This window comes from Rhineura floridana, chromosome 2 (genome assembly GCF_030035675.1).
Source record: "Rhineura floridana isolate rRhiFlo1 chromosome 2, rRhiFlo1.hap2, whole genome shotgun sequence".
Classification (NCBI taxonomy): domain Eukaryota; kingdom Metazoa; phylum Chordata; class Lepidosauria; order Squamata; family Rhineuridae; genus Rhineura; species Rhineura floridana.
The window spans coordinates 31,068,083-31,082,424 of record NC_084481.1 but is presented as its reverse complement, the minus strand read 5'-3'; the positions used below and the strand labels follow the sequence as shown (position 1 = coordinate 31,082,424).

Below are 14,342 nucleotides of genomic sequence, written 5' to 3'. Positions count from 1 at the left end.
AATAGGCATGTAACCTAATCAAATTCAGTCAACAGTAATAGCACCATTTGATCAATATCAGTTTTATTCTGCGTATGCTGCTTGATGACAGGAATTGTGAACACTGGCGATGTTCTGTTTTTAAAAATGTCAGTATGCTATGTGATTGTACAAGGAATAGGCTAGAGTTCATTTAAATTGATATGAAAATCTATTGTCTGTCTTGTCTTAAGTATTTTATGATCCCAGCAACAGTCTCAGCACAACCTTATATATGCTTTCCATAAACTTAGTGAAAATAATCCTAAGTCAACCATATCCAAGCATTTTTGGAATTTTTAATTTATTTTCCCTATCTACAGAACCCCAGTTGACCTTAGCAGGTCACAGGCATGCATTAAGTGAAACTAAATTTTCCATAATTGAGATGATCATGACCCCATTACTAGGCCCATATCAGCTAAAATGCTAGCCTCTGGCTCATATATTATTTTTATGTGCAAAATGTTCCCTGTAAATTGATTCCCTGCTACTAACATTGTTGTGCTCCTCTTAGTGATGACCTTGCTGAAATATTTCAACACAAGTAATGCCTAAGAGTCAAGGGTGATCATAAACCACTATTAAAAATAAAATAAAAAGGAACAAAATGCATTGTGTTAAATGGGTGGGATTTTATTTATTTATTATTTATGACCATTATTCATATCCCACCTTTCGGGGTACAAATTCTTCCAATGCAGCCTATATTAAAATACACTTTTGAAAACTATGATAAACAATAACGAGAGATAGAAAGTCACAAGGATCCTTCTCAGAAGGCAGCTGGTAACAGATGGCCCAGGGTGGGGATGGCCCAGAGTGGGGCAATAGTCCAGTTGGAGCAGGCTCTGAGGTCGCCTTCACCTGCAATCCTTTCCGCAGGGCAGCTGGTGGTTAGTCCTACTCAGAGTAGACACAATGAAATTCATCAACCTAAATTAGTTATGCCCATTAACTTCAATGGGTTCCTAAAAAGAATCAGTTTGGAAGGTGTCTGAGGGCTTGGATTGAATCATAGTTGCCCTCCATGCATCCGGGGGGGGGGCAGTTTAACAAACCTCTCCAGTACCTCTCACTTTCTCCATAGCTGTGATATGCAACAGAAAAGGGTGGTAGAATCCTGAGGTGATAGGATAGACTGTACTACTTGAGATTGCTGCTGTGAGGTGTCATATTGTTTGTACTGCTCCACCATGTTAAAACTAGCAAAACATATCTCTGGTAAAACAAGCTAGCACAGGACGGGAAAACATCTTGCTCAGCCTGTTCCCCACCATGCTAGATTTCTTCTTGCAGTGGGTGTGGGTCCTTGAGCTTTTAAAAAACCCCATTATTCCTCCATCTGTAGTCCAACGTTGTACAGTCTTCTACCACACCAAGACTCTTCACATTTCTTGCCCTCCTCATGGCTGCATGTGTAGATAGATCACAAACTGCCCTCGTCGATTCCATTCTTGGGAGATAGGAAGGAGGCAATGTTTCCTCAGCAGTTATAAACCATACTTCAATAGGATAAGGATTCAGTAGTCAAAAGTTCACCACATTGCTCCCGGTGTTTCATTGACGGATCACAAGGGAGTATGATGGCATGCTTGCTTCCTGTACCAATCTAGACAGTCGCTATCTTGGCTAGGAGAGAGTGAGATTGCGCTCACATTTCCCATAGCTGTTCCTTGCACCACCTTTGGTAGGCCCACTTCACATTTTAAAAAGTTGTGGCTTGAGGTTGATCTCTCACAAAATGATTTGTGTGGTCTCCCATCATTTTCTGGATTCTCCCCGTTTGCGTGCGTGCACGGGAGGGAAGGAGGGAGGGAGGGAGAGTAGATTTCTAACTTTGTAGGTAAACTCAATCCTCATCATAGTTTTCCTGAATAATTAATAATAATAATAATAATACTTCCATAAAACAGAGGAGTCTGTGGTAAAGAAAAATGAAACCCAGCCTTCTTTTTCCCATTTACAAGCACAAATGAAACCTCAGCTCACACACCAGAGACCTGAGGCTCATACATCCATAACAGTCTCACAATACACGTGGATGTTAATGTTCCATACACACACAGCACCTCAAAAGCACCAGTGCTCCAGATGTGTTACGTATCTGCTGCAGTTGACTGTTCCTTCTGCAAGGCCAAAAGAAATATTAATCATTGCATTTAATGTTAAGGGGATGGGACCTCCTCTCATATTTCAGAAAGGGGCTGGGAAGTAGAGGAAGCCAAAGATTTTCCTATTTAAGGCCAAAGCAAAGGAATGTCTGCGGCTGAGTTGTATGCAGGGCCCGGTGGCTGACAAGCCAGGAAACAATTGATGGTGCTCCTTTGATTTTTCTTTCCCCCACTTTTTTTTCCTCTCTTTTGCACATAGAGTCTCATGTCTAATATACTTTAGACATGATGAGCTGTGTGCAGGGAGTCGTTTTGCTTTTCCTTGCTGTGTTGCAATCCTCTGTTATTTTGGCACAACAAGATGGTGAGTAATTCCCACTTAAGACTTTTCATGGATTTTAACCACTTTTTTCAACACTTTAGTTTCTCAGCTTGCCAGAAAATCAGCATCGAGCAAACCCATTTTCCTTTCCCTGGTTCGACATTTGTGAGCTATTGAAGGGGTCCTGCTCTGCTCTGCTCAGTTCTGCAGCATGTAGTGCTAGCCTTAAAGGAAAGAGAAGAAGAAACTTTACTTGAGCTTCTGCATTCTATGTACCATTTTCTCAGCTTCAGTTCTTTGCATCTTTTGAACTTGCTTTCCTTGACGAGCACTGGAAACATGTTAATGTTCCTTTCTTTTAGCTCTTGGAAATAAGATCTGTGAATGCTAGTTCAGTGAAATTTGGAAGTCATTGGTCATATTTAATAAGGCTATACCATTCTTCAGCCCTTTTCCACATGACCGTTCTTTATGTGAGAGTAAAGCTTTACTTTGATATTGTAGGAATATGTATCTTTTAAAAATGAGACTTGAATGTAAAAGGAAGCACTTTTGCAAACCGGAATGATTGATTCAGCTTCTGGGATTTTCCTCTGTGTGTGTGTGTGTGTTTTACTTCTGAGACATAAGCAAACGAGTAGATCATACTGCTCAAAGTTTGTTTCATCATTCATCAAAGGCTGCTTCAAGCTCTTACATGATCTGCTAATAACAAGCTCTTTTAAGATTAAGCACAGCGAGACTTACATCCGAGTAAATGTGCCTAGGATTGGGTTGCACACGTAAAGATCACTTGAAAATGAATTGATATTAAATGTCCTGTACCTCTGGTAAAGCTGATGCTTTGAGGCCTATTTTCTTTTTAGATTTTTTTTATCAGTGAATATATTTTGAGGTTTATTTTATTATTTCTTTATTTATTACATATATATACTGCCCCATAGCCAAAGCTCTATTTTTGTGGAAGCCAGGCACAATAGAGATGATAAGAAAATGAAATGCAAATAACAATATTCATTACCCTGCAAAAAATGTATTGCTGAAACATTTTAATTCAAATCTGATTATTTTCAGAGACATAATGGTGCCACTTTGAGGAAAGAATTGCTCTGATTTCATTGCTAATATAAAGGGCACAATTTAGGCTGCAATCCTATATCGACTTACCTGAAAGTAAGCCTCATTTAACTCATTTACTTCTGAGCAGATTTGCATAGGCTTGCACTGTTAGACTCATCCACTCCCCCAAATATGGATCATACATGTCTATATGATCATCCACAATCATTCCTTCCCTCATTAACATTCAGTCATCCATCATCCAAATTGTAACAAGAGAATCATTCCTAACAAAGAAGTATGTTGATTTTCAATGTACTTTAATTGCATGAAGGAACCTTCTCCTGTATTTTGATTGCTTTTCACATCCCATTGGCTTCTGTGGCTTATTTCCCACAGATTTTAATGGATGTGGCTGCACTTATGGTTATTGCTGTGGATTCCAGCATGGCATTCAGTTCTGGTTGTGAGAATACATTCTGAGCTGATATAGCAAAGAAGTCAAAAGTCTACTCCAACCCCCTCCCTCCTTTTGCATATATTCTTGTTTCCCCCATTGTCATTATTTCAGTGCAAGGTTAAGTTTAAGAGAGTGAGAGTGGGGAATTAAAACACACACACCAAATGATATGGAATAGTTCCTATCTCCCCCATACAGTATCAGGTATTTTCTTAGGAACGTATCTTTCTGTAAGATAGAAGTGATTAGGTTCGTATTCTGGAACCAATCTCATCTTTCCCTCCCCCCTTTTTTTTCTGTGTTTCCCCACAACGGACATGATTTTTAACAGCAGATCAAGGCTATTCAAAATGTGTTGAGAGATACAATGTACACAGTGGAGCAGGAATAGGCTGAGTGGGTGTTAAAGTTTACAGGGATGAAGAGAAGGTTTCTAGACATGTTAAAGTGCTCGGTATGTGTCAGAAAGAATGTCCATATGGTTGGTATCGAATGAATGTCTGTGCTCAGCTTTTCTCAGCATATTTTTCCAACTGACAAGGTTTGGCAAGACATTAAGGAAGTTGCTGAGTACATCCTGAGCTTAGATAATCAGATGTAGCCCTTGGCAATGAGTTTCTTCTTTGCCATGATTACAAAAAAGAGGAGACAAAACAGACTTGCACCATGATTCTATCCTACCTGCCTATGACAATACAGTTACATCGCTACAGCTTGCCTGAATTGTGACATCCACATCTGGCAGCTGAGATACCCTATCCCGTATCCTTCCGTGCTGATACAGGACATCTTGCAATCAAGCTGTAATGACAAATCTTTCCTTAGTTCTAGACATAGGAAATATCTGCCAATGGTACTTGATTGTTCCTATGGCTGTTTTACTAGGGCTCTTTCTTTCTTGCAAGTCTTATTTAGTTGATGGTTCACTAAGCTGAAGTTTTCTGGTCTGTACAAATACTTCTTTGAATGAGTCTTCCCTCTCCCTCTCCCTCCCCACCAACTCTGACTAACCAAAGCATCAGCTGTAATGAAGGGCCACCTAGTGGATGATCATTCTCCTTCATAAAGGCTGCATCTCATTATGCATGCTCCCATTAATGTTGTAGTCGTCTGCCCACTGTACCATGTGATCCTCATTTTTGTACCCATAGAAATGACTGGCATTTCTGTTATTGGATAAATACACCCGAAAGGTTTTTAATTCAATAGTACATTCACAAAGCAATAAGTAAATGATTCCTGAGTTGTTATTTTCCCCTTGGAGTAATCTGAACATATCAATAACTACAAAGCTTCAGCCAATTAACATGAAAAGATGCAACATATAATTGGTCTGCAGCCATGTGTAAGAGGCTTGGGGGTTCGTTGCAGTCTTGTCTCTTCATGTCTGATGTCCCCTTTTGAGTGGAAAAAAGTGATGTGATATAGAACTGATTACACATAACAGCTCTACTTCCAAGATTATGGTGTTTCATTCCCCCCCCCCCATAATCTCCTCTGGGATCTGATTTATGTGATACCTCTATGTTGCATTTGCCATTTCCTTGTGGCTTGATCTCATACCACAGCAGTAATGGTTAAATATGATCATCATGTGGTATTGTCAGGGTGATGACTCAGGGCCAGCGTTTTCAAGGGCCAGCATTTTTAAGAAAAAAGAAATTAAGTTTAGGAGGCCTAGAGGAGTTACATGACTTGCTGAAGCTTATCAGTAAAATACGTGCTGGGAACCTGTTGTGTGATGGCTAGCTTGGAATGCAGATATGGGTGGAGAAATTAATGTGCCGGGTGCATAAGAAATGATGGGCATGCATAAGTTAGAAGATGGACCAATGGAAAGGTGGCAGGATGGCATTAGGGGGCCAATTAGAATGTGCCATGAATTTTTGCTTGCAATGTATAAAAGTGTAGCATTCCCATAAGGGGTGTGCTTGTTTTGCGAGTTATCACCTTGCACCTCTTCTGGCCAGAATGAAATAAAGCTTGTTGGACCCTTCAACCTGGGTGTGGTCATTTGGCTGTACTGCGCACCGGGCAACTAACCCATTTGGGAGACAACAAGGGCAAGTGGGACCCCACCAGCACCACACCTTCCTGAGGGTTACCAGCAGTAGATAGATAACGCCCCGCATAATCCACCCATCCCATCTGATTATCATATGTCAGTGTTGGGGTCTATCCATGGGGAAGCAGCAACCACATGCAAAAGAGGTAATGTATAAATCAGCTTCAGATTTCCACACCTGAAGAGAAAGGTTGAATAGACATGGTCTAATGTCACCTGCACGAAAGATGATGTTATCTGCAATAAGAGTATAAGGGGGTTATCCAGTCCTATAGCTCCGCTTGTGCAACAGACTTCCACAGAGTGCAACAGAATTCCAGCTCCCTGAGTGTTCTCCAAACCAGTTCAGGAGGGATGGGGGGGGGCAGAGCAGATTTGGTGGGTGTGGGTGGGGAGAGGAAATAGAAGTTGCATTGCATGAGCAGACTTCAACTCACAGTGATGCAGCCCAATGTGATCTTCAATTACAATCTAAGTGTTTGCTGGCTTGCACAACCCCTAGCATTGATTATTGCTGTTGGCATTGAAGCATTAAATGATGAAACCGAAGGTCCAGAAAATAGGCCAAACACAAAACTGCCAGCATGATGCAGGCAAGGAGCAATACAGATGTAGCCTGGATGGACTACATTCACTGGATACTTCTGAGAGGCAAGGCTGCTTCATATGTTATCTTTCATGTTCAGTAACTGATTTCTCTCTTCACAATATATGTATGTAGTGTTGTTTTTAAAGGACTCCTGCATAGTATAAATCAGGGGTGGGGGAGCTCAGGCCTGGGGGGCAAATGCAGCCCTTCAGCTCTCTCTCTCTAGCTCTTGGGACTCTTCCCAGGCTATATGTCCTCAGCCACACTCCCTGTCCCCAGGCAACACCACTCACTAGCTCTCCTTGAGCATTTTTTCCTGGCTGAAATGTATTCTTGAACCTTGATAATGCCTCTTGCTTCCTGGATGAAGGTGTGAGAGAGAGGGGTCTGAGCTTTTGTGTAAGACTAGTCTACTGTACAAAGATAAAATGTACATTCGTTACTCTGCCCACTTGTTGCCTCTGCCCACCCACCAACACTGGTATCTGGCCCTCGGAAGGTTTCCCAGGGGGGAGTGTGGCCCTCAGTCTCAAAAAGGTTCCCCAACCCCGGTGTAAATCATTACATGTAAACAGGGATTGATCCTGTTCTAAAAAAAGCAAATGGAGTATTATGTGAACACCAATCATAAATTATGCTGGGCATGTATATTCTGGAATCAGTCAATAAGTACAAAATATACAAAATGAAGTAGTCATGGACTGCCAATCCATTTTTTAAAAATGCATTTATATTATACCCCAAAGTGTGCATGAGCTATTCACAGATGCAGCTGAAACCATATTCACAGAATACTTTCCATAAAAATTTCATTCAGTCCTATTGTTTACTTTCCATAAAAACATTATGTTGAAACAGCCTGACCACAGTGCATTAAAAACTCTTAATCATATGCTAGTTAAAATCCTGACCGTTGGGTAAAAACAGCTCAGTCTTAAATACTTTCATGAATATGGACTGAGCTAAGAGTAAGCAAAATGCTTTCCCAATGATCGAGTTTGTGCTCATCTGGAGCTATGGGTCAGAAGGGCAAGCCTGAGCTTTCGTCTGTTAAGGGGGAACCAGGGATGGGAACAAAAGCTGCCAGCTTTCAATAAGCACTAGATTTGGAATCTTGGCTTCCTATGGAGCAGCATTCCCCAAAGTCAAGCAGGAAAAGGTGCACATTGGTTCACTACAGGGTGTGTGGAGGTTACAGCTTCTAGATGGTTCTACTCCTAGAGTGCTCAGGAGGATGGTTTACTCTCTGATTTCATTCCTTAACGACTCTTGTGGCTTATTTATTTAGCTTGCCCCTTCTTCTGCAGCACAACACTGTCCCATTTCCCCTGAAGCCACCCATCTTCACCCAGACCTAATAATGAATGACTTATTTTTGTGTTGTATTTTGAGTGGGGGAGCTTGGCTATGAATCACTGGAAGAGGGCTAAACAAGAAAAGTCTGAGAATCCCTGTTGTAAAGACTCCCACATAAGAACACACAGCTGTACATAGCTGGTTTGTGCAATGCTGATTACCACAGTTAAAATGAGAGCATTCTCGAAAGTTGGTGTCTGGGGATTCAAATTGTTGCACAATTGAACCAATTCAGAAAATGGTCTGTGATTTCCTGTGATTTTTTAAAAAAAGGAAATCTAAATTAAGTTCTAGGGAATCTACCTTCTCTAGGTGAGTAGGTGTTCTTGGAAATTAGGCCAGTTTCATAAGTTTGAGGCGGCTGGTGGTTTAATGAAAATTAGATAAGTACCTTTCCCTTGCATGACTTTCCATATGTGCTTTTTAACTTGAGACCAAGATCCATCAAACATTTTCCTTAAGAAGGAGGCCAAGTTGATGGGGAAGAAATCCATTGCTTTATTGAAGCAAGGAAGAGATTAAGTTTCTTTTTCACTGGCACTGATATTATTTCACATATTTTTAACAATGTTGAATCAATGCCGTAAGTGTTTGATAGGACTTTATGTTATAAGCAGAACCTCTCTCCCTTTCCAATTTCATCTTTGACTTTGGAATTTAGTGGTCAAAAAGAAGATGGAGAACAAGAATTCAGATGGAGGGGTTGTTTCTTTCAAAAAGATGGCTTCAAGTCTAATACTGGCTGTCACCTTTGACATGCTTAAAGTATAGGTACTAGCAGGCCTTTTGCTGGTTTTTTTTCCTCCCATGCCATTTCATTAGGAAATTACATGTCCCTCTATAAGTGACAAGGCCTTAAAACAATAAGTGCCCCTGGCCCTGAAGGTTTTCTACAGTATGCACACTTTTTCTGCTGATATGGATTCTACATCTATTCAGGAACCAAGGCTCTTCTATTACCTTCTTAATTTCTACCTTGATTTTAAAAATTAGCCTTCATTTCTTGTGTCCTGATGACTCACAAATGAATCATCACCTAGTCCTATGTTGTCATGCACAAAAGAATGTACTTCTTTCAAAGAGGTTAGACAATTCATGGATGATAGGGCTATCAAAGGCTACTAGCCATGATGACTGTGTTCTGCCTCCACTGTCGGAGATGGTGTGTTGCTAAGGCCCAGTTGCTGGGAACCATGGGGGGGGAGAGCAATGTGGCGCTCAGGTCCTGCTTGCGTGCTTCCCATGGGCATCTGGTTGGCCATTGCAAGAGCAGGATGCTGGACTAGATGGGCCATTGGCCAGATCCAACAGGTTCTTCTTATGTTGTTATGAGGAGAGACCTAGAAAGAAGGTGTTAAGGGGGGAAATCATATTTAAGATAATTAAAAGTGAGACCTGGGCCTGAAAAGTCCATGTTAAGTTCAACATGTTAAGTTCAGTACATGCAATCTAGGCACTGACGTGCATTGGTCTTCAAGTCGCTAATATGTTTTAAAACTTCTCTACCCCTGTGAAATGTAATTTAATGTAAGTTTGTTTGTCAGGCTGTCAAAACTGGCATGTTTGCTCAGGCTATACAGTAAAGTCATGTGAACAATGGATACATTATGTGACCAAATTGTTACCAAGTGACACTTAGCAGAACAATGACAGCTGCAAGCAACATGGTTCCACAAGGCCTTTTAAGGCTCAATGGTCCTCAGCCCATTCACTCCAGAGTAGTCGCGATGCATATGGAAGGTCTACTCAGACTATAAATGGCTGAAGGTTTGCAGCCAAACATTCTGATCTTAAACAACTCTTGGAAGCCCCTAGAGTGCAGAGGGCTCCACTTCCAAAATGAGTGTGATTAAGATCCCTGCTTAATAAGCTGACTGACTCTATAGATTGAAGCAATGGCTTATTGCAGAAGTTACCAACATGGTGCCCTCTAGTTGTTGTTGGACTACAACTCCCATCACCGCCAATCATTGGGCATGCTGGCTAGGGTTGAAAGGAGTTGGTATCTAACAAAACCTGAAGGGACACAGTTGCCCATCCCTGGGATAAATAGTGAATAGTTATAACATGTGTAGCATGCAACAAAACCTGTTCAGATGTTCTTCTGTTATATGGTGTCTAATAGTATGGTCGATCACTCCTTTTTACAGTGTGGTTCCGCCCTCTATTCCATGTCTATTAGATATGATGTAATGTGCCTGGATTGCAAAATCCTTGAGAGAAATAATAATAGGGGTGAGAGGATGTTACTGTCAAGCTCCCTCACACCAAACATGCTGACTATAGCCCACCACATAATTAGATGTGCTTAAACCAATTGACTTCCCATCTAACACTTTGCTAGATTCTAGTCATTGGTATGGACTCAGTTTGATGAGTATAAAAGGCTGAGGGTGCAAACACAATACTTCCCCTATCCCCAGTCCTGGTAATAATGAAAGTCACTAGGGCTGCTTTATGGCCTCGTCCATGCTAATGATTTTTACTGAGGGAGGAGAGATAAGAAGACAGACTTCATGTGTGAAGCAACCTAAAGTTAATTATATGTATGTACAATGAATGTCAATTGTTACATATCGTAAGTAGCTATCTGTACTAAGAATGTGTGACATAGGTGGAGCATATTGAACTTACAGATAAAAATCAAATACATCATGAAATTGTTTCAGTATTTCCCATATAATTATAGACAAATAGTTATTTCACTCTATTGTTCTGCCTTACCACCACAGTAACATTTATTTATCACTTTTTTCATCTTTAATATTTATCACATTTCCTCCATGGGGTTTGGCATCTCAGTTATCTCATGATATTTATCTAATTATATTCAAGCAGAAGCCCTGCAGAGCAGGTTATGGGAAGGGATAGTCTGAGCAAGGCTTTGAACCCAGATCTCCACAGGCCAAGTCCAGTCATTACACTGGCTCTTGCTGACACCCTCCTCCATGGATCTGGTCCATTCCCAAGAAGTATCACACTAGCTGATTTGCTTGGCCATTTTGAAAGAATACAGGTCTACATTCTGATGAGCTACAAGGAATGCACACATTTTTTAAATAAAGAAACCCCAAATTTAAGCATTCAAGGTTTCTAGTTTTGCAACAATTACCCTTGCAAAAGGATATACTCTTGAGAAGTATATGGTGGCTGGCTGACTTTCTATTTTTGCACACTGCTGAGTGCTAAAGATGTGATAAATTTGGCCTGCCTTCCTCAAAATGTTAAATAACTGCTTTTAATTAGTGTTACATGTATTGATCCAAAAGCCAAAGTAATAAATTATGCAGCCTGCTCAAAACGTTTCGTCAATAAATTTGAGCCTTAGTCAAACTCTTCAACTTTCATACTCATCTTTCTCAAACCCCTCCTTATTGCCTAAATGATGGATAAAGGATACAATAAAGAATTTATAGCTGTATTTTGTGGGTAGAACTAGATAAACAGTGTTGCCAGGGGTGCATTTTGTTGTTATTCCATTTATTTGCATTATTTTAAAAAACCCTTCATTTATTTCATTATTGATTTGTTTTGGCTACTCACATTTGGTTCATTGTGCTTTCTTTCTTTTAAACATTAGCAGAAGCTGCAGGAATGATTTTGGTGGCGACCTCCTTGTGGCTACCATTTTATTTCTCCAGAATGTCCCAGATGTTGCAACATTCTGGGATAAATTTGTGGTCACCATTAAAAAAAATGAGGGTACCCACTGGCATTTCCCATTTCTCCCAGAAAAATATCTCAGGGGACCATTGCTACTCCAAGAAAATGCTAACTCCTCCACTCTGAGTGAGCAACGCATAGGATACTGAAAACAAAGTGATTTCTTCCTTGCAGTATTGATTTTGAAATGAATGAAACTTGGACTCAGTGGGCTTCATTCAGTTCAGTTTCTCATGCACTATGAAATGAATGCATCCCCTTATCTGGTGCCTGCCTCAGTTTCTTTCTGCCCTCTTCCTGCTAATGTCTAGTTTTAACACAGCGCATCATGTTCTGCATATTTTGTCACAAACCTCACAACCAACAGCTAAAGATGTGAGGTGGGGAAAAATAAATGTGTCCTACTAGATGTTACAAGGAGGATGGAGAAAGAGACATGGAATGGTCCTGTAATATCTAGTTCCACCTTTTGTTTAGGATCACAGAAGTATCACCAGTAGAACAATTGACAGAGATCTAGCAAGGATACCAGCAAATGTGTGTACTGTGGTTGCAAAATGAAATTGAAACTCCCTCCTCTCTTATATTATTTCCATTCACAATGATACTAATGAGAGTTACATATACAGTATAGTATAGCAGAGTAAATGCCACCAATTGTTGTGCAATTCCTACGTTTTATCCTTTTGCTCCAGCTTTATATTGCTAATTAGAACAAGCAGCCAAAGTTTCAATCCAGAGTGGTGGTCTTATTCTAAGCTCATTCTTTATCCAGGTGAGCAGCCTTTCCTAATGGAGTCCAGCTATTGATACAAATATCAGGAGCACCATTTCAGCTACACCAAGACATTTCAGCTACATTACACTTGTTATTTTTTTACTAAATTCCCAAAACAGGGCTGACTTTACTTTTTTGTGAACTTGTATGGGCTGTACCTCTCAATGTCTTTATGGCATCATCATTCAACCTACTTCCCTCTCTCCCAGTTCAAAATCACTGCTAAAAGTAACATAGCAGCATTTTTTCTCTCAAGAATAGCTGTTCCATAATAACTCCAGAGCATTGTAACGATGTATACAGATACATCTTTTAGAGTTAATGCCTCCCCCATTCCGCCCCCTAGATAAAAAAAATGCCATAGGAGCAATTGTTTACAAACATAGTTCTCTCCTGTTGTATGAAAAGTTACATGCCCTCTTTCTTTATTATTCGTAACATCAGTCAGCTGGGTCTGATTTCCAAAGTTCGGAAACTTTGCCTGTTTCATGTCAAGATGACAATGGAAAACACGATATAATCCTTCAAACAAGAGACATTTCTTAGATTTTCTTTGGAAGTGCTTCAACCGCTGGGTTTTTTGGCTGCATTTAATGAAACACAGCAAAGGAGATTCCTTTCATATTAGCAAATAAACCACTTCAATTTTCCAAGATTTCATGTTGAATGGACACTGTATATTTTTTTTATTAAAAAAAAATGAATGTAAGACCATTAGAATAAATATGCAGTGCCCTTTAGTAATGCCTATTTGTTCTCTCTGGGTTAGTTACATAAAATATCTACACAAATACATGCCAACTTGGGGGTAGGGTGGGGGGGTATCATGTGCCAAAGTCTACCTCTTATCTAGGGTTGCCAGGTCCAGGGCCTGAGACTGATCCTGTATCTTTAGGAGAAGAGAAAGTCAGCCAAGTGCAGGTTTTCTTGCAACACTGTAATGGGAAAAACCACAAGGTGGAATTCTTCCTTTCCCCTGCACAACTTTTAAAGATACAGAAGACCCCTTGGTTGCCAGGCCCAGCCTCCAAGAGGTCTTTTGTATCTTTAAAAGTTGTGCAGGGGGAAGGGAGATTTCCACATTGTGGTTTTTCCCATTACAGGGTTGCAAGAACACCTGCACTTGCTTGACTTTCTCTTCTCCTAAAGATACAGGATCAGTCTCAGGCCTTGAACCTGGCAACCCTATTCAGTACAGCTGCATCAAAGTGCAGAAGGAGTTTTGTTGCAGAAGCCTTTCAAATGGCCTCCATTTGGTTGTTCGATGAAGGAGAAATAAATGAATTAGAATAAGGGTTCATGCTGCAACAAACTTTTAATATTTTAAAATATTATTTATTTATTACATTTATACCTGGCCTTTCTTTTCATCGTAGAAACCCAAGGTAGCTGGCATATGGTTCCCAGGCTGTCTCCCATCCAGGCACTGACCAGACCTGCTGGCCTCATGTGCCTTCAGACCATAGCCAGGGATCATATTAAAATATGATTGTAACAGTGTGGCATGTTATTTATTTTTTAAAGTATCAGGATAAAGAAAACCTCCCAAAATACTGTACATATCTAGCCTAGAAGATCAGGATAGATGCACAAAGAAATTTGAATGGCCAGCTGTTGATGTAATAAGTATTTAGTTGCTGTGCCCTGTAACAGAAGACTTCCAAATACTTCCATTTCATTTTGTAGTCATTTGTTTTAGATAGTGAGCTGGATCACTTTAATATACATCAAAATGAATTACCTGAGCTAAATTCTTCACTGACTTATAAATCATCCATCCAGTTATAAATTAGCCCAGAATTAGTCTTGTGTGATGGGTGAAATAGTGCTGCAGTTTGAAACAGACCGGAAATTAATATCTGTGTGAGGGAACACCTCTGGGAGGAAAGTATTGAGTAAAGTAAGGTATCTCCATAGA

The 14,342-nt window shown here is 40.3% G+C and overlaps 1 protein-coding gene across 1 annotated transcript in view; it reads left to right on the top strand.

Annotated features, from left to right (window-relative positions):
• The first annotated feature begins 2,280 nt into the window (after positions 1-2,280).
• COL3A1 (collagen type III alpha 1 chain) overlaps positions 2,281-14,342 on the top strand; it is a 109,232-nt gene continuing 97,170 nt past the window's right edge. The window contains exon 1 of the mRNA XM_061608233.1: positions 2,281-2,496. Within this exon, the coding sequence (XP_061464217.1) occupies positions 2,418-2,496 (79 nt within the window). The 5' untranslated portion in view covers positions 2,281-2,417. The remainder of the gene's footprint in view (positions 2,497-14,342) is intronic.